This window comes from Arvicanthis niloticus, chromosome 1 (assembly GCF_011762505.2).
Source record: "Arvicanthis niloticus isolate mArvNil1 chromosome 1, mArvNil1.pat.X, whole genome shotgun sequence".
Taxonomy (NCBI): Eukaryota; Metazoa; Chordata; class Mammalia; order Rodentia; family Muridae; genus Arvicanthis; species Arvicanthis niloticus.
The window spans coordinates 161473375-161493818 of NC_047658.1; the positions used below are offsets into that span (position 1 = coordinate 161473375).

Genomic DNA, 20444 nt, shown 5'->3' on the forward strand with positions numbered 1-20444 from the left:
AGTAGGCAGTTGGATTAAAACCATCCAACCAAGCCTGCATGAGGATATGGTTCTAGCATGTGGCTTAACTTACATCTGTTTGGTATCAGTGTAGCAACTGGTGCTGGTCCGTGGGACACAAAGATCTTGGTGGTGTGGGGACAGCTGGTTTCTGGTCCATCAGGACACAGAGATGATGAAGTCATTAGGGGCTGCTTGAGATTCTGTATTGACCAAGGTTCTTAGGTCCAACAGGACAGGCTCATCCAGCTCATTTTAGAAGGAGGTTTGTTAAAGTCTTACATGTGAAATGCAATGATGCCTTATTAGAGGTAAGGCCACCATGAATGGATGCAGCTTCAAAAGAGGCCAGACTGCACTGGGAGGTCTCACTGTCTCAGACACCAGAATCTAGATACCATGATATCTAGCAGATATGACTCAGAAGAACACACTCACATTCTGTTCCTCAAAGCTGCTTCATACAGATCACATTCACTTTCCAAGTTTTCACAGTCTCTGGTTGGCAGAGCCTGAGCTACAGTGTAAAATGTGATTCCAAGAGAATCCTAGGAATATAGTTCTTACCTTTCTAGTTTGTCTGTCAAAGAAAGCTGAAAAAAAAAAAATCTATGGAAGAAGTCAGTGCACACACCCTCATAGGAACATAAAACAGTGATTCTCAAATTGTTTTCCAGTGAACTGTAAAATTGCCCCACCCACCTAAAGAGTGTTGAGGACATGGACAGAGCCTAACACACTGGACTTAATCCTGGGCAGCCAGGTCCAATCATATCTCCCCTCTCCCCTCTCCCCTCTCCCCTCTCCCCTCTCCCCTCTCCCCTCTCCCCTCTCCCCTCTCCCCTCTCCCCTCTCCCCTCTCCCCTCTCCCCTCTCCCCTCTCCCCTCTCCCCTCTCCCCTCTCCCCTCTCCCCTCTCCCCTCTCCCCTCCCCCCTCTCCCCTCTCCCCTCTCCCCTCCCCCCTCTCCCCTCTCCCCTCTCCCCTCTCCCCTCTCCCCTCTCTCCCCTCTCCCCTCTCTCCCCTCTCCCCTCTCTCCCCTCTCCCTCTCCCTCTCCCCTCTCCCCTCTCCCCTCTCCCCTCTCCCCTCTCCCCTCTCCCCTCTCCCCTCTCCCCTCTCCCCTCTCCCCTCTCCCCTCTCCCCTCTCCCCTCTCCCCTCTCCCCTCTCTCCCCTCTCCCCTCTCTCCCCTCTCCCCTCTCTCCCCTCTCCCCTCTCCCCTCTCCCCTCTCCCCTCCCCCCTCTCCCCTCTCCCCTCTCCCCTCTCTCCCCTCTCCCCTCTCCCCTCTCCCCTCTCCCCTCTCCCCTCTCTCCCCTCTCCCCTCTCTCCCCTCTCCCCTCTCCCCTCTCCCCTCTCCCCTCTCTCCTCTCTCCCCTCTCCCCTCTCTCCTCTCTCCCCTCTCCCCTCTCTCCCCTCTCCCTTCTCCCCTCTCCCCCCTCTCCCCTCTCCCCTCTCCCCTCCCCCCTCCCCTCTCCCTCCCTCCCTCTCCTCCTCCTCCTCCTCCTCCTCCTCCTCCTCCTCCTTCTTCTTCTTCTTCTTCTTTTTCTTCTTCCTCTCTCTCTCTCTCTCTCTCTCTCTCTCTCTCTCTCTCTCTCTCTCCTCTCTCTGTGTTAACTGTTAGACAGCTTATCAGAAATAAAGACTCGAATTTGTTTCTGTAACAAATGTTCTGTTAAAAACCGAACACTTTCCTAGCCAGTCACTGCAAAGATTTCAAATTAATCTCATCTCTCACATCATCATTAGAGGATGTGTTGCTAAGAGGCCTGTTCAGGTTAAGGTTTTTAATGTGAAGTCACCACCTCCTGAGAACACGCCTTTGAGTTGTTTCAAAGCCTTTCCAGTATCTTCTCAGGAAACCTCTGCAGCGAAGGGCAACCAAGTCATCACAGCCGCGGGGTGAAGGGACTGGACACATTAATTACTCTTCAGCTACTTTATTTCATTTGACTTCAAAACCAGAATTAGCAGCAGACAGTGGTTGCACAGGGTTGAGTTAATCAGTGTGCGCTAATTAAATAACTGTTGTGCCTCCCCATTAGACCTTTTCAGGTGGCATTGGGCTTTTTAGTAAGTTTTAACCTACCTGTGGTTTTGTACTTTAGTAGTTTACCACAAACCACAGTCTCTAAATGAAGGAGAAAGGCCCCGTTGAGCATATCTAAAATCTCAAAGTCTAGGCTGAGGAAATGCCTGTCGGTAAAATTCTTGCTGCACAGAAGCTAGGACCTGAGTTCAGTCCCCAGGCCCCACGTGATGCATCAGGAACAGGGGCAGGCACTTGTGACCGAGGATTGGACAGAGGCAGACAGATCCCTGAGGCACACTAGCCAGCATCTCCTGCTTGATGAACTGTAGCCAGTGAGAGATCCTGTCTCAAATAAATTGGGCAGCTCCTGGGGAATGATACCTTAAAGTTGTCCTGTGGCCTCCACATGCATCCCCCCACACACACACTCCAAAATATCCTGAAATCCAAGAGACCTTGGGTACCTCTGTGACATTCCTTAGGTTTCAAACTTTTGATTTTCAGATTACAGTTATCCATCCAGTAAGCTTATGCAAATATTAGAAGGTCCAAAAGTCTCAAATTCTAAAACATCTCTGCTCTCAAGCCTTTTGGATAAGGAGCACCTAATCTTACCTGAACACACCTTGGTCCTTGTGAAAGTATTTGAGTGGCTTTTCTCACAGACTCTGGAGTGTCTCTTACCACATACTCCATGCAGCCAGACCTACCTGAGGCATAAATGCTCCAGACCTGCCTGTACTGAGGAGACCTTAGCTCTTATTCTCACTTGGAGACTTTATCATCTCTTGTATGCCTTCAGGATGTCCTGTCTTCTCCTCATGTGTCATATGTCAACCCCAGGCCTGTTCTGTCACCCTAGAAACAGTCAAGCAGCACAAGGCTTTCTTTAAAACAATGTAAGCACTCCCTATTGACTTGAGTGTCTACCAACCCTTCCCAATTATTCAACTGGCTTCAGAGACCTTATTTGATGGGGGGAGTGGGTATTCTGTGTTTGTTTGTTGTATGTCTTGGATGGGTGGGTGGATGGGATGGATGGATGGATGGATGGATGGATGGATGGATGGATGGATGGATGGTTAGATGGAGCATTGGCTGACTGGCTGGCTGGCTGGCTGGCTGGTTGGTTGGTTGGTTGGTTGGTTGGTTGGTTGGTTGGTTGCCTCAGTGGACAGACGGGCAGACGGATGGATAGGTGGCTGGTTAGTTGCTTTGGGTTTTGCATTGTCCTTGGTGCTGTTGGTTTTACAGTACAAGTATTGAATGAAAGGCTTAGTGTGGGGTAAGCAAACCACTTACCACGAGGCTACATTCCCACCCCTCTATCAGTCCTGTTTAGAAATGTGACAAGTGTACTGAAGTACTTGTAATTAAAAAAGAAATGTAAACAAATTAAAAATCTATTACTCTCTTTGGGTGTCTTGAAAATATAGGAAGCCATAAAAAATAAAGTAAAATTCATTTTTTGACTCATTCCCCTCTTAAATCCTTGTATATTTTGTTTATATTTTTCCTTTTTATATTTTACATTTGTATTTTATATTTGTATCTTCATCTTTATATTTGTCTATACCTATTTTGCTTTCAAGTTGGGAAATCTGTCTATAATTTACTCCTACTTTGAAAAAATTTTTGAAATTCTTCTAGCTTGGTAAGTGACAGATTTGAATCCTTGCTTGCTTATTGGAGAGTGGCCGTAGACGTGTGTCTGCTTCACACAATTCCTTTTACTTGTCTCACTACTCTCCGTGTAGAACATCAGACCAGGGTTAGTGGCCGTTGCTCTCTTCAGTTTGTAGCCAAACTTTTGGGGGTTATTTAGGAGTATTGTTTGGTTTTGATGTTTTTGGGGGACTTTTGTTTGTTTTTTTTTTCTAGTCAGGGTTTCTCTGTGTAGCCCTGGCTGTCCTGGAACTCACTTTGTAGACCAGCCTGGCCTCGAACTCAGAGATCCACCTGCCTCTCTCTCCCATGTGCTGGGACTAAAGGCGAGCGCCACCGTGCCTAGCCTTGGACTTTTTACTCTTGTTCCCTGGTGAAGTTTAAGTAAAAAGAGTTCATAACATCCTTCACTGCCAAGAAAGAACAGAAGCACACTTAAATGAATAAATGTAAACAAATAGCTTGTCTTCTAGTAAACATTTTTATCCTGATAGCATTCAAGAAATAAACCATGAGGATTCTCTTGTTTCATTCTTCACAAGGCCCTTCCCCTGGCTAGTCAAATTCTCCAAGTATACAGTCTCCCAAGCAAAATGTAGTGAGTTATGGGATTTTCACATCACTGTGGATTGGTTGAAATGCAAAATAAGCTTAAATTTTTACACTGGGAGTAAAGGCCTCTGCTGTATACTGATATGCCTTGTCTGGAGTCTGTGTGGAGTTCCTGTGATATGCCTTGTCTGGAGTCTGTGTGGAGTTCCTGTGATATGCCTTGTCTGGAGTCTGCGTTCCTGCCCCCTCTTGCTCATCTGGCTTCCTCTAAACCTGGTTCTTCTCTACCTTCATTTCCTTTATGTCTGTCTCTGGCGATCGTTGACATTTCTTGTGTGTTCATCTTCTGTCAGCATCTAGTGAGTTTGCTGACAAAATTTCCATAAAGGAATAGAGTTGTAGCCTTATATACAACACATATGTGTGTGTGATTTATTATTTTTATTTTATGAATATTGGTGTTTGGCCTTCATATGTATCTGTGCACCTCATGTATATAGTTCCTGCACAAGACAGAAAACTGTCAGATCTCCTGGAATTAGAGATGTGAATGGTTATTAGCCACCATGCAGTACGGGAATTGACCCAGGGTCCTTTGGGAAAAAGCAGCCAGTGCTTTTATCTAACAAGCCTGCACAGAAACCAGGCGTGGTGGAATATAGCTATAATCCAAGCACTTGGAAGGCCGTGGCATAAGAATCACAACTTCCAGTCTATCTTGAGCTATAAAGCAAGTCTCTGTCGTAGATTCACCCACATCAGCTCCAGGACTTTATACAGTGTCTGGACCACACCAGCCACTGGCATCGCCATGCCTTCACTTACTGCTCCTGCTAGATACAGCAATAGTCGTTGAAGTTAGTCCCTGCAGTGTCTGTCTTGTGGACCTGTCCATTGGGCACACACCCTAGAGAACAAGGAATATGTCTAGAAGACTCTGGGTAACCTCAGCTTTCTGTCCTGACTGATGCCTCTATAGCACGCTAATTTAATGGCACTGCAAAGTAAGCTTGTAAACTGTAGGTCAATCTGATTAGTTTTGTTTGTAAGCTGTGCCTAATAAGAAAGCAGTTTCAAATTGGGGTTTTCTCTGAGCTCATGCATTTGCCTGATTTTTCTCTTAAGCAGAAGTAGAACTCACCTTGGGGAGTCGTGAGTCACACGCCTATGCTTGATTTCCACGGTCGTCCTGGCTTCATTAGCCACTCTGCACTGTTGTTCGTTTGTAATTGTGTGCATGAGACCTTGGCTTCTAGAATAATATTACACTGCAAATCAAATTCTGCCTCAAAAGAACTTTTCTTCCACAATTCTTACATTCCTGTACAGGTTACAAAATGTCACAATTCAGTGGGCCAATTATTAGATTTTTATTTAATGGGCAGTTTTAATGTTCTCAGAGAATCTGAACACTAATAGCATTTTAAACTTCTGTATTCCATTTAAAGACTCACAACCCATTCTTCTCTTTGTGAGTGTGCCCAGTTATATTTTTGGGTATCATTTAAATTCAGGTTCCCAGTCTGTAGGAAAATCAATGAGTTAATGAATGGCTTCATTTTTAAACTTTTAAATATTTTATCCTAATTATAGGGCATATCTGGTGACATTAATTTGACAAAACTCCCAAATCATCAGATTGTGCAAAATAGCCCTTTCTAGGAATCATGTGGAATACTTGCAGTTTAACAAGTTTACTTACTGTTTTTAGGACCAGAGCACAGCCTGGCTCACTAAGGCAAGAACTTCCTCATGCTGAGCTTTAGGCCCCTGTAGGTGGAGGTTGGACTGGATGCTTTAATCATACTTGTGTTTGTTAGTGTGTTTGTTTAACCCATTAAGCACAAAGCATTCCCAGTACAATCCCTGGTGTTTGCATATCAAATTCTAACTGGCAAGTTGCTCCCACATCCCCTGTCCCCAGGCCTGGGAAGCTTCAAGGTGACTCTTTGCAGTAAAGTTAATGGCAAAGCCAACCCAGGTACCCGAGGTAGCTGAGTCCTAGTCCAGTGACCTTCCACACATGATTGGTAAGTACCCATGTAAACTGTTTTGAATCCTGTGAGGAACAAGGTGGAAAATATGCAACCAAGGGGTGACTCTAGGAGCCATTACTCGGTGCTGTGCAGTCTGTAGCTCATACTGTCTCCTTGGGCAGCAGCAGAAAACGAACTGTCCCCAAATGAAGGGTACAACTTAGGAGAAACCCACATAGCCAGTGTCACCCCGATCTTCCCAGCCAGTTGCAGTTGTGGTGACTAAGCAGGCCCTGAAAGCCTCATATACCACTTTAGGTAGTCAACTCTCTGCCCTCCAGCCAAAGACACCTGTCCCATTTGTAATGTGTGGGAAAGAGCCGAGAAGCATCCCTTGACTGCTCCGTATACCTGCACCGGAAGATGAGTACAGGGCTTCTGCCCCTGACACGTGTCCACCCTGGAAGGATGACAGGGCTTCATCTGAAACCTGGCTCTCCTCATTTCCAGGTTGCTTTTGTGTTTGACCTACACACAGCCATCTTACTCAGACACCATCTTCCCACCTGCTGTCTTTATTCTTCTATTCCTGTTGGGCTGGTCAGACACCACCCTAAAGTTCTACCACTGAAATTTCCACTTACTGGATCAAGGCAGAACAAAGATGACACCTCACACGTGTATTCAGTGAAACTTGGTGACTGTGAGTGAGAAAATGTACGCCTTATTCCTAAGAATTTGTTTTTCACCTCAACTATGTTTATACTTAAGACTATATAGACTAAATGATAGAACCTGCCTCCATAACGCAGACTGTTAGAGCACCCTCCCTGCCCTCTTCCCTTCTTCTCCCTCCTTCCCTCCCTCCTTCCCTCCCCCCACCCCCACCTTGTCTTCCTCTCTCATGATCTCCATAGATCCAGCTAAAGGTGTACTCCAAAGGGGAGAAAAGGAAGCATAACACAATGAACGGAGAGGCCAGGGACATGAAGGGAGGGAGGGGCGTTTCTTCCCTAGAGAGCCTGTGCTGACATGCATATGTTAACATGAAGCATGGGCCTGATTATGAAAGTCAGGCATGGCAGTGTTCACGCCCACCCCAGTTTTTCACATCCACCTCACTCTCCACCACTCCTTCAGAACACAGGATGTGTCTGCTTCTGTTGCCAATGGATCTTGGTGCAAGTTCAGGGATGCCGATCGCACAGCATCTTATTGTGTGATATGCAGATTAATGGATGCGACTGTCATGGTGGACTCTGCTACTGTTTTTAAGTTCAGGGTAGCAGATACTGGAACGAAAACTGTCGCTAGTGCGGGAAAGCTTTTAAGCGGGCCGTGAAAGCCTCACATGCTACTGATAACCTAGATCTGCAGTTCCTGCCATCAGACCCCTGTCACAGCTTCAGGGAGCCCTTGTCCGTGTTTCTGTGTGGACTGAGACTGCTTGGAGTGGCCCCCACTCGCTGTTCCACACTAAACCTGCTGGGACCTGAGGCATGGCTCATGGTCTAGGGAGGAGCTCCTCCCTCCTCCCTAATCCCTGTGTCTCCCCACTGAGCTGCAGTGAAAGGACTGTTCTTTGATGCTCTGCTCTCTAATGCTAAGGTTTCCTCCTCAGTTTTCTAACTAAAGAACCAAGCAAATTATTTCTGAATCACCATTATCATTGATTACTGTCCTCTTAATTGCCATTTATTTTAAGAGCACTTAAACTCTAATTGCTATGTAATCATGGTCTCATTTGGTTTCATTTAACACTTGGAGCAAACTAATAAGGGAGGCATTTCTACTTTCCTTTATGGGCAAGGATTAGAAAAGTCCACAACTTGCTCTGAGTGACGTAACCGGAGAATGTCAGAGTCAGCTTTGCAATTCCTCCTGTGTATCAGCCTGGGGAGCACAGCTGTGTTCCTGTCCTAGTCAGCCTCCAGGAACACGAGTCTACATGCAGTCAAAGCAAGTATTTAGAAGTCAGACTGCTTCCATGGTGTGCTTCTTTAGATTCCCAGTGATGGGTTCCATCTGTGCTGAACTGTTTTAAAACCAATTGTCAGGAACATGTTCATCAAGCCAGACCTTCAGTAGGGGGATCCAGGATGCTGCCGTTGTCTACGGGCATGGCAGGGTTGGGCATGAGTCATTTTCTTATGCCACAAGATGGTGACATCACTGAGACCCTAGGCCATATCAAAGGAGGGCTTGGTCCTTCCCACACCTCTGGCATCTCTCCTTCCTTCCATTCTTTCTATCTATTGTGTATTCTAGAAATGCATCCCTCAGTGAAAACCCTTAACCCATGAGAGAATGCAGCATGAGGAAGCCAACCACAGGAAGACTTGGTCTTGGCCATAACTGAGTTTTAGAGAAATTGCTCAAAAGGAAATGGGACCAGGGGGAGTGTGGCCTCAAACAGTTTGCTGTTGGCTGTGCAGCATCTATGCTCAGCACACCCCCACCCCCATCCTCACCTCCCCTGCACATGTCACTTTCTGGGATTACAATACAGCTTGAGCAGCCAAAACCCTCAAATTCAAAACCTAATAGGCTCTAAATTTGGAAACTTTTAGACATCAGCTTGACACCTTGGGGGGAAAATCCCATATCATGAAACTTTGTCTATCCACTAAGTTATCGTACTTTGTAGAACCACCATCCCACTGTGAGTATAAGGTGTATGATAGACTATGTATATAAAACATAAATGCATTTCACATGTAGATTTAAGTGCTGTTCCCAGAATAGCTCTTAATTCCACACTCTGGAGTGCTCAGTACTAAGCATGTTGGACAGGGCCATCCTAAGCCAGTAGCACGTGGTTACCTATTTACTATCTCCTTATATTTAAACTGTGGCTTCCATGGGGAAGGCACTCCATTTCCTTTGCTGTTGCAGCTCAGTGTCTGCCAGGTCTAGTGCCCAACACAAGTGTCAGCCTCCTCTCGGCCCTTTCTGAGCCACATGGCTTTTTTAACACAATATTTTTTATTCTAAAAGATCAACTTTAAGGAGTCATCAAACCTATGAACTTACTGATATTATTGTCCAGGAAGAGGTGACTGTTTCCTGTAAAAGGCCACCATTTAGTTGACCTGAGAGAAACAGCTAAGTCAGTGACAGCTCACTGCTGTGCAGAATCTGAGAGTCTGGGAACAGCATTCGACCCAAAATGACAAAACTATCATGAAAGCCGTGGAGCACCTACATGCACGTGAAGACATCATAGTAGTCTACCTAGCTTGCTCAAGGATGACAAGATGGTGTTCACACTTCTGTGAGAGTCATCTGTGGTTCAGGGATTAGAATTTTTGTACATAAATTTGAAAACAGGACAAATACATTAGGGGCCAAATGTTTCCTCTGTTGTAAGTTCCTCTCATAACTTTAAAGTCAGGATTATTTGCTTTTAAAAAAATATTTTTGACTTGATGATGTCCAGTATTTAGGCATGGAATGATGAAGGGAGTTTAAGAATATCCAATGAGAATTGAGATACATTATTTCCTACCTTCCTGTCCAGTTAATTACAAAACTGCAAATTGTAAGCTACTCTATTTTACTATCTCCTAATACTTCCACCATAAGGAAAAGAGCACCAATAATTTAAACCCTAAACCCTGGTGATGAAACAGGCTTCCAAGAAAACCAATTGGCCTACTCTTTTTAAACTAATGGACTCTGAGGGGAAATATAGTTTTGTGGCACTGCATTTCAGAGGTCCTCTTTAATGAACACTTAGTAGATGAACTTACATTACTGAGAGTTCTTTCAGAAACTTGTTAGCTGAGAGGATGAAGAGAATGGGTAAATGGGAGGGAAGGCCAAAATAAGAAGGGTAGGAAACCTTTAGCTCATGAAAATACTACTCTTCCTGTGTTTTAGGAAGGGCATCTCAGGAGTCTCCCCTCTGTCAGGCACAATAGGCAGCAGACCCACACACTTCTTTTCCTTGCCAGATGTTTGTTCCGGACTGGAAGACATTTTATGATATTTATTTGATGACACATACCTGCTGGGTAGATGAAAAGCAACAGCTCCTGAGGATGACCCACTTCAAGGGCACAGTAAGCTTCTGAAGACTTTGGCAGGCGACCCTGTATCTTTGCAGTGCCTGTTGATGTCACTTGTTGCACATATCTAAGACCAGTGCCTTGTAGACATGTTGGAGGCAGGCTGCTAACCCCAGGGAAGAGATTTCTGAACCACTAACTACTTTGTAAGTACACTGAGCCTGGCAAGGCACGCTGCTTTGTCAAACATACTGAAAACTTGTGAAGAGCTAATCTCAGCAGTCAGAATATGAATCAGTACAGGAGTGCACCAGTTAGGAGCAGACCACCTAGGATCCCCAGAGAGGAGATGAGTCCAAGGAGAAGGTATGGGTCCCATAAGGTCCCACTCAAGGGAAGATGCTGCGACGCGCTACCTCGCCGATAAGGAGAACGCCACACTCAGGATTCTTCTGACAGCATTTATTGAACAGCTCTTCAAGATGGAGAAAAGGGGAAGGACGCCGAGCTCAGAAAGCCCGCTGCTTAAATAGAGCTTTGGGAGACATGCAGATCCCTCATTGGCTCAAATCTTTCATCCAATTGTCGTACTCGGTTTTCGCGCCATGCACAGGCGCATTCTCAAGTAAAGCTTCCGTGAAGAACCAGGAAGCAGAAGCCGGCGCCATCTTGTAATGGCGAATGCGGCTCCTCACAAGATGCCAGGAAAGAAATGGATGAACGGTTTTTCTAAGCATTCCCAGGTTAAAAAGAGGTTCTGGTTGGGATCAGGAAAGAACAAGAAACATGTGAAACACGCAGAGCCTCCTCCTGTCCGTGTTGTGCAGCCATCTCACCTCATCTCAGGGTTCACTGTTCCTTTACCCACACTCACTGATTCCCCAGACATGGCAGAGTAAAGATCCGATAAAAATAAGGGGAGGGGGCGCTAGTGAGGAACAAACATTAGATAATATATCTGTCTGTTGGTGAGGCACAGCAACAGGTGTGCACAGGGTATTCTTAGCCACATTGTACTTGCTGCCTCCGGATGCCTGGCCTGAGAGGAAAGAACCGGATAAAGGAGAGTTAGAGCAGCATATAGCACTCAGGGCTACGAAAGACGGCACGAAACAGCAAGGCAGGGCTGTGGGTGGGCACTGCATAGACCCAGTGAGTGACAGGGCTGAGCTTGCTACCCAAACACAGCTTCAGACTGTGCCCTGCACGTCTTCCTGCTGTGAGCTTTGCTGTACAAAAAATCTAGAGGTTCCATGCGTGAGGTTGGGTAGAAGGTGACTCGCTGCTACAGAATGATAAACTCTGAATCATGACTGGATACTTGTCTATGACTTCATGCACATGTCTGGAGGGCCTGGCTGGAAAGACATGCTGCAAGCTTGTGTTGTCTGTGATGGTGTCTCCACTCAGGCTTTCTCCTCTCCTCTGTCACATACGAATCACCAGGTCCCTCTGTCGTATGTGATATACCAGGCCCCTCTGTCACATATGATATACCAGGTCCCTCTGTCACATACGATACACCAGGTTACCTTAAGTGGGTAGGCTGGAGACTCAAGACCATCATTCCAAATAGCTTCTTTTATTTGTCCTACGTTTGGGAGACAGAAGATGCACTCAGTACCAAGTTTGCTAGGTGCTTCGGGTGGGATACTAGACATTTCAGGTAAAGAAAAGAGAAAGTAAAGAAAGGTCTCTACTTTGACATGAAAGGCAGAACTAATAGCAAGTTCTTATGCAACTGATTTCCAGTCAGATTACAGGTGCAGACTTTACAACTTTAAACCAGTCTGTTGTGTATGTTGTCCCTAATGGAGGCTTCAGTTTCTATACAGACAGTCAACAGACATTGATTTCTTCAAGTATTTTCTGTTGAAACTACCTGATACATAAGTACCAGATGGGGTGACTTCTCCCTCACCTTCCATGAGCTAGAAAAAACCATAACTATTTTTTAAGTCCATTCCAGCTCAAGAGTTACCCACATGAATGGTGTTGGCCAAGGTGTTGAATGCAGCCGTCATAATAATGATGGTACCCTCTCACAAAGCCAAGCAAGCAAGAGTAATGCTAAAATGAGGTACAGTCATTTATTTACTGTACTTGGCATTGTTCGCTCTAATAATGCGTTTCAACACAGTAGAACTGCTAGATAATGTGTCTGTGGCTTTTATGCCAGTTATTGTTATTTAAATGAACAGTCGACTGCACTGTAATGAAGAAATGCATGCATTTCCCCAACTCACTTATCAACCAGGATTCCAGGAAAATGAGAATTTGTGTCTGTCTTCATTCACAGAGCAAACTGGAGGTCACTGTTTTCAATGTGAACCTTTTTTTTTTTAGCTTTTCAACACTGAATAATTAGGAGTCGCTGCTTCTGAAATTACCTGTATTCACTAGAGAGAAGAAAGACTTTTATCTTCACGATGAAATACATGCTCTCATTCAGACGTGGCCATTCTTTCTCCTAATAGCATTTTACACCATCGAGTCAATCCTAGGCAGTAAAATAAAAGAATGTCATTTCCGGAGCCACAATAGCCTTGTTTATTATTTACTTCCTTAAAATTCAGCTGCTCCTGGAAAAATAATCTAAATGTAAAAATGGGTTGAAAGCAATCGAACATACAAAGCAATTATCCACATAAAATGCCATTATAGAAACACACATGTTCTCTGCACTCTGATTTAAATTTAATTGATCCTTGAGCCTTATAGTTTAATGACTGTGTGCCTCTATTGAGTTTTTAATAGCTTTTATTGAGATATGATTTGCATACCATGTACCCACCCATTTAGATGTATAGTTTGATGGCTCTTAGCATATTTGCTTAGTCAGACAACCACCACCATAGTCAGCTCTGGAATATTTTCACCCTAAAAAAAAATCTTCTACCCATTATTGGTCCCTCCCATCTCCTGACAACTGTTCGTCTTCCTTCTGTCTCTGTAGATTTGACTCTGTTGGACATTTCACATGCACAGAGCCAAATATGTGTGCTTTTGTGTCTGCCTTCTTTCACTTAGCATAATGTGTTCAAAGGTCATCCATGGTGAGGTGTGTATTAATATCAAGTGTCTTGGTTGGCAAATAGCCTTCTACTATACATATGCATGCACGTATATATGTCTACGCACACACAAACTTTATTCATCCACTTATCTACCAAGTCATGAACTTTTGGGTTGTTTCTGCCTTTTGAGTATAATGAATGATGTTGTTGAAGAGCTCTTTTTGTGAGGGTGTGTTTGCATTTCCACTTTCTCTGTACCTAAGAATAGAATCCTAAGTAATAATGGTGCCTCCTCTGCTTGACTCTTGAGGAATTACCAGCTGTGTGATGAGGAGAACACTGCGGCTCTCGTCCCTCAGCTATGTGTTGGGCTCTGACTTCCCAACTTCCATCCCACCACTTATTATTGTCTGTCTTGCTGTTAGAGTTGTTCAGCACACATGGGGAAACCTCATGGTTTACGCTGGCATTTCTCTAATGGCTAAATGATGGAGAGCATCTTCTCTGGTGTTTACTGCCATTTGTATTTCTCCTTTGGAGATATATCCGGGCCCTACACAGAACTGATGCTGACTGGTCAAGGCCCACTGCTTGAGAAGACATGTAGACTTTTCAAAGAGATTTTCATTAATTTTTTAAAAATTGCCCTGGTTAAAATAACCTTCAATCAAATGAACAAAAATTTCCTGCTGGGAGCTTGACATGTGTTGTTTTGTGTTAATAGATACCGTGTTAAAAAAAAAAAAATCTTGCTTCTCTCCTTGTATATATGGGGAAACTGAGGCAAGCAAGTTTGTTCAAGGCCACCTGTGTAGTGAACAGAAGACTCTAGACCCACCTCTAGTTCTGAGACCATTATTCTTTATTTTTTCTAGTCTCTTCACAAATCGGCAGGTGGTATCTGCACACCATGCCATCTTGCAACACTGCTTGGATTCACTGACTTGCTGGAACAAGAGGCGGATAGAAGGCACTGTGGAGCTCTCATGAACATTGTTCACATCTAGGTTAGCAACTGAATGTGCCTAAGCTTCAGAAGACAAGATTACACAGGATTGAACTGGCCAAAAAACTGTTCAAACATAAAAATATTGTACCTTAAAGTTCTACTAACACATCAACTTTTTTTGTACAGTGCTCAGCCATTATGAAGTACTTGACTTGCACTTTTAATTCACTGTTCACAAATAGGCCAGTTTTCCATTGTTTTTGTTTTTATGCAATTTTTATGTTCATGATGAAAGTCAGGTCTGAGGGGCTTTGGTTTTCATGTCAGAAAGTCTGAGGCAGAGCTGCAACTCAACTCTGTGTCGCTTGGCTCCTGTTGCAGCCCTGTGTACACAGTGCTGGTCCATGTTCCACTCGGATAGAGTGCTGAAGGACACTCATCCGGAAGAAGGGAGACTTCTGCTGCCCAGCCAGACGACTGAGCCGTGAACAGTGGAAGTCAGAGGGAGGCTGCTTCGGAGCCAACAGAAAGAACACTTGGTCTGCCCAGCAATGAAATGTGGTGTCCTGTGAAGGAACGAGATCTCTTGTGGCTGGACAACTCACTGAGAGGATGCTCGGGGAGGGGTCTTGTTTGTGTGTGTGTGTGTGTGTGTGTGTGTGTGTGTGTGTGTAGTATAGCATGTAAGATCCCTTCTAATTATGATGTCAGATATCTTTGTCCCCAGTTGAGAGCTTGGGGCAACTGCTTATTTATCCTTCTTGGGGAAAGGCTTGATCTTTATCCTTCACAGTTAACAGTGTGGGGCTTTCTGCTTAAAAGTGTAGCAAGGGTATCAGCCTTCGTTACTGGTCTCTATGGAGGTGCAAGAGCAGTGTCCATCTATGTTACAGATGGTTTGTACAAGAGTTCCATGTTCACATGAGTATGATAGGGAATCCTTTAAGGTGCCATGTTTTTTTTGCGGAAGTGCCAGGCTTCCTTTTATTTTTGTGGAGCCCTTCTGAAACACATGTCAGCTTAACCCAGTGACCCTCAGTGCTGGCTGTGGGCAAAATCATCAGAGGAGCTTTCAAAAAAATATAGGTGCTAATATTCACTCAGTGTTCTAACCCTAGGGAAAGGGCTGACTCCTTAGGAAATATTTCTGAGGAAAACTGAGTATCCACATACACAAGAATAAAACTAGACCATGTCTTTCACCATATCCCAGAATCAACTGAGAAGGAGTAATACACAAAGTCATGAAATGTTAGAAGAAAATAGAGAATCGCTCAGTGTTGTTTGGCTATGCAAAGATTTATTACATATGACCCCAAATCACAGAAAACAAAAGCAAAAATAGACAAATGGATTACATAAAGCAAAGAAGCTTCTCCATAGCCAAGTGAATAATCAACACTGTGAAGACACTACCGCGTGGATGTCTGAGAGTGAATAAGGAATTCAGACAATTCTATAGAAAAACATAAAAGCGATCTAAAATATACCTGATGGCTGAAGAGATGACTCAACAATTAAGAGCACTTGCTGCTTCTCAGAGGACCCAAAACATGGCAGCTCATGACCTTGTGTGTCTCCGGTTCCAAGGAATTGGCCTACACCTCTCCTAGCCACTCAGCCACCAGGCACGATGTAGTGCATATATATACATAATCTTTTAAAATTAGAAAGCATTGTCTTGCAGAAGTTTAGGTTAGGGTATCAGTCACCAGAAGCCAGGAGGCACGGGAGAGGGGGTGATGGGCAAGGCTGGCCAATGAGCATCAGATTACAAGAGACAAGAGGAACGAACGGCTGGCCTGTGTGGGCACCAGCAGAGTCTCACCTACTGAAGAACTGAGAGCCTCTGCAGCAGCAGCAGCTTCCTGCTGTTTACAGCTCTGTAGTGGACTGAATGCTTTGAATGCATGGGGTTGGGGCAGGACCACTACTGAGTCCTGAGCTTGGCAACCTGAAGTTGCATCCAGCATTTCATTCTGTGCTAAGATGGGGCCACGGCTTGGCCAGGGTCCCTGGACTGAAGCCTTGTGCTAGCTTTCTAATTACTAACTAGGAAGGCATGCACTGTGTGTACATGGGACAAGGTAACTTCCTGAATGCCCAGGACAATCTCAAGTTCAGATGGCCCAACCGTGCTCCATGATTTGACCTGTGTTTCCCAAAGTATTGCCATTGATTAGGAAGCAGTGACTAATTGTGCAAAAGGTAAACATCATCTGAATATGTGGGGAAAGCTAAGAGAAAATTAAAGAGCACAATTAGGCCTGGTTTAGCTTTCAATCAGTGAAGGAATGAGATGAAGCTCCTATAACCACTGAGAGTACATCAGTAACCAGGAGTCCCTGGCTCTCAGCAGTTTGGGACAGTGTGCCCATCGCATGGATGCTGCAGCTGTTGTTAGCCAGAGCCTGTCTAGAACAGCCTCTGACTGCAGTTGTGGAAGCCTGTATGCTATTCCTAGCAAGAGCTGAAAGGATTGAGGAGCTGAATAATGATTTGAGAACTTTTATGAGAAACCCCCTTTCCTCTCTTCCCTGGCAAGCGTTTGTGGTTTGCCGTTGCAACTCTGCATATCTCAGCACTGCACACAGTCCCGTGGTAATAGCTGTTTGCTAGTTGTGGTCACTTAATTGAAAAAAGCTGGCATGAGGATATTAAAGGTCCCAGAAAGTCATTTTTGTGTCAAGTATGGTGACATTGCTTGTGGTCCAACTCCCTTGAAGGCCAAGCTGATTACAGTTCTAAACAATGCATAGCAATGCAGGAAGATGGGACTGAAGATAGAGACTGTGGCTTTGAGAGACACTGGCCCTCTGCCACCTGAGGGTCCTGTCCACGGCACACTGCCCACCGTACATCCTAGATTTGGAGAAGGTGTGGTTCTGCTGATCCTTGTTTGGAGTTTTCCCTGAGGCCAAGGTTAAAGAGAAGAGTGGCCCACAGTTAGTTCTTCAGGCTTATCTGTTGCAGGCAGATTCTGGAAGCCTCCATTCCTTCCGTCCTGCCACTCCCTGGATACCGTGCTGTCCTGAAGTAGAGAAGGTGGTGGCCTCGAGCCCTCTTGTCTGATGTCCTAGCACAGACTTGCTGACGGGGAAACGAGGGCTTCAGCTTTGTTAGCGCTCTGTCGTTTTCCTTATCTTAGACTCCATCCCACTTCTTTTAAATCTTTATTTTAGAAATGTGTATGTGAGGAGGCAGAAAATCAGGTAGCGATCCCCCGTCCCCCGGAACCTCTTCAGCAGCTACTAACATGGTCATTCAGGATTGAGTTGGGTTCCGTTTGGGGTTTTGTGACAGGATCTGGCTGTGCAGCTAAGACTGGCTTTCAGCCTCATGATCCTGCTCTTCGTCTCAAAGTGTTGGAATTTCAGGCGTGTAGCACCCAGCTATTCTTGTTTTACCTCTTCCTCCCCCCCCCACCTTCCCCTCTCCTCCACTCCACTCCCCTTTTCCTTCCTTCCTTTTGTTTCTTAGCCTCTCCAGACATTCCCTACAGCTGTGTCAGTATGGAGCTGCAGCACAGGTGGCTTAGCTGCTTAAGAACTCAGGCACAGTGCCCCATTCACACCTAACAGCTTTAATATTAATTGCACGATCTCTTTCAAAATTGTCCCTATCAGACAGTTTAGATCAAGACCTAAGCAATGCATGCCCACCACATCTGGATGACACTCCCCAAGAGCTTGTTAGTGTGTGAAGGCCTCGTCTTCTTCCCTTGCAGTCACTTGTTGGGTGAATCAGACTAACACTCAATAAAACTCCCACACTTTAGGTTTGGCCTATGGCGTCTCTGCACTGAGTGCTATGTAATACATTCATCTCTCCTCTGCTCTGCAAACGAGAGTGCACACGAAAGACTTAATGAAGCACGGGTTTTATCACTCTGGGGGCATCTGGTATCTGGTTGCATGGTTCTTATTGATTCCAAGATTAATCCGTGGGTTTGATTATACCCATTGGCCTGGTCTACAGTGACGTCCTCTATCAGCCTGCTAAATGAATGGCTTTAAGCAACCATTCTCAGTGATATCTGCCCAGGTTAAGAGTTAGGAAGATGACAGGCTTGGCTTTTGTATTGCTGGCTATTATTCTTCTTTATTGAAGATCGTATGGATTGACTTCTAGAGTCCTCTGCCCCAGTGCCTTTCTGTTCACCTAATAACCTTTAGAGCACTGAGTTAAACCAGCAATCTCTAAAATGGCCAGCGAGGCTTGTTTGGTTTGGCTTTCATTATAAATGTCTGTGTTTTCTGCATTACATGTGGGGAGGCAGGGGGTATCCATTACTCCTCTTGGCCCTCAGTGCCCTGCCTTGATCAGTGGGGCCCCTTCAGGTCACCACTTGCCGCCTTGGGTCACAACCCCTTCCTTATCAGATATTTACATTACAATTCATAACAGTAGCAAAACTATAGTTATGGAATAGCAATGAAATAAGTTTATGGTTGGGAGTCACCACAACATGAAGTGTATTAAAGGCCACAGCACTGAGAAGGTTGAGAGCCGCTGCTTTAGAGATTCTACTTGCCCTCATGCAGGCAGGAAAAGCCATATTCTTTCTGGACTGGGGGTGGGGCTGATAATTGGTAGGAAGTTCAAATGCCTCACCTAACAAAATTCTGACAAGAAAGAATTGTAAGCAGTTCTTAAAACACAGGTGGTTTTCATAGAGTATGAAATACATAATGTTGCTGGGCCTGGGAGCTGAGTGCCGAGGGCGGTGAGTGGTCATACTCAGTGTGTGGAATAACAGTCACAACAGCAACTGGAACCCATTTGCAGGGCAGAAAGCTGCAGTGACTGCAGACCTAAAGACAATGACCAAGGGAAGAAGATGCTGTATTTAATTTTTATGCTAAGACTATAAATGGAGGGGAAACCAATACAGCTGTGTCTTGACCATGTGTTTTTTACCCTCTGTCACGTCTTTCTGTCATCTACTTCTGTCTGCTCTAAAGACTTGGGATTAGAGAAACCTGTTCTTTGAAGGAATCCAAAATCTAGCATTAAAAACCAGGCTGGTGAAAAGTCACCTTTCCTTTCATGACTCTTGACTGGCTGAAGGCCAGCTAACATAAGGAGTTGAATCTGAGTCCTGCCTTCCCCATCTCCCTCCCAAAACCCAGTAGAGTTCATTCTGTACTCCCAGCATGCCCTGCTTCTGGAGGCAGGTGAGGCTGACTATATGCAGAACACTCTGGACACAGCAGGCTACAGGGGAATGGTAAAGTCACCAGCTGTCTCACATACCAGAGGGGGATTTTTACCTCAGGACTTCTTAGATTCCTCAACATTTATTTTATTTTTAACCCTGTGTATGTAGGGAGAGTAGGAAGACTGTGCTTGTGCTGCAGGTGCCCTCAGAGGCCGGAAGCATCCAATTCCTCCTGGAGCTGGAATTACAGGCAGTTGTGAGCCTCCTAAGGTGAGTGCTGGGAACAGAACTCAGATCCTCTATGAACAGAGTTCACACTCTGTAAAGCCTGTGTCTCATGTAAAGTCAGGTCACTTTGCATGTGTTTGCTTATGTTTTCTTTTGACTAAATAGAAGCAGAAACATCATAAGAGGGGAAGAAACATCATAAGAGGGTAAGAGGGGAAAACATTGAGGCATCAGACAACCAGTGAAACTGTCAGTAGGTGATAAGGGTGTGTGTCAGAGTGACAGCCAGTTTGCATTCACTAAATAAATGAACAAGAAATTTCTAGAAATAACTTTGCCTCTTAGCCTCCTGTGAGATCCACATGGTCAGCTTTTGTAGCCCATGAAAAGAAAGAAGAAAGTTTCCCAGATTACCACTCAAGTTATATTAAGGGATCTGGAGAGACAGGTCAAAATATGCACTGTCACTGGTCTGAGGTGACCTTTGTCTTCACAAAGGTTGATAACCCAGGTGTTACCACCTTTTTAAACACATGCAACATGAAGGGCTCAACATACTGAAAATTCTCAAGTACAAACTTACTGGAACAGGAGAAAAGAAATAGAGTCACACTGAGTGGTGAGTTGGGGCTTTAGGTCCCCCAGTGCTCCCCAGAACACTGGCTGCTCACTCACTGGATGCATCCTGCCTCCTTCGTGACAGTTTCTACTTCTGACAGCTGCTTGATCACGGCAGCCATTCCATCAACCATTCCGTGTGGTCTATGTTGGTGGACTTTTTAAAAAGTCTTCTCAATGGCCCTAAACAAGAGATGTTTTTATGCCTTCCTCTGTAAGTGAGGAAGCAGAGATTCAGATT

General features: G+C 45.0%; 1 protein-coding gene across 15 annotated transcripts in view; it reads left to right on the forward strand.

Moving 5' to 3' along the window:
- The window catches only part of Vti1a (vesicle transport through interaction with t-SNAREs 1A), a 301616-nt gene that overhangs the window by 208657 nt on the left and 72515 nt on the right, over positions 1 to 20444 (forward strand). The window contains exon 9 of one of the 15 annotated variants that reach the window (XM_076924628.1): positions 14123 to 14548. The exons of 12 other annotated variants lie outside the window; for them this stretch is intronic. In XM_076924628.1, coding sequence (XP_076780743.1) covers positions 14123 to 14237 — 115 coding nt within the window. In that variant the 3' untranslated portion in view covers positions 14238 to 14548. Of the gene's footprint in view, positions 1 to 14122; positions 14550 to 14577; positions 19107 to 20444 lie in introns of those variants that run through there. 2 more of the 15 variants (XM_076924705.1, XM_076924738.1) reach the window with 2 other exon arrangements.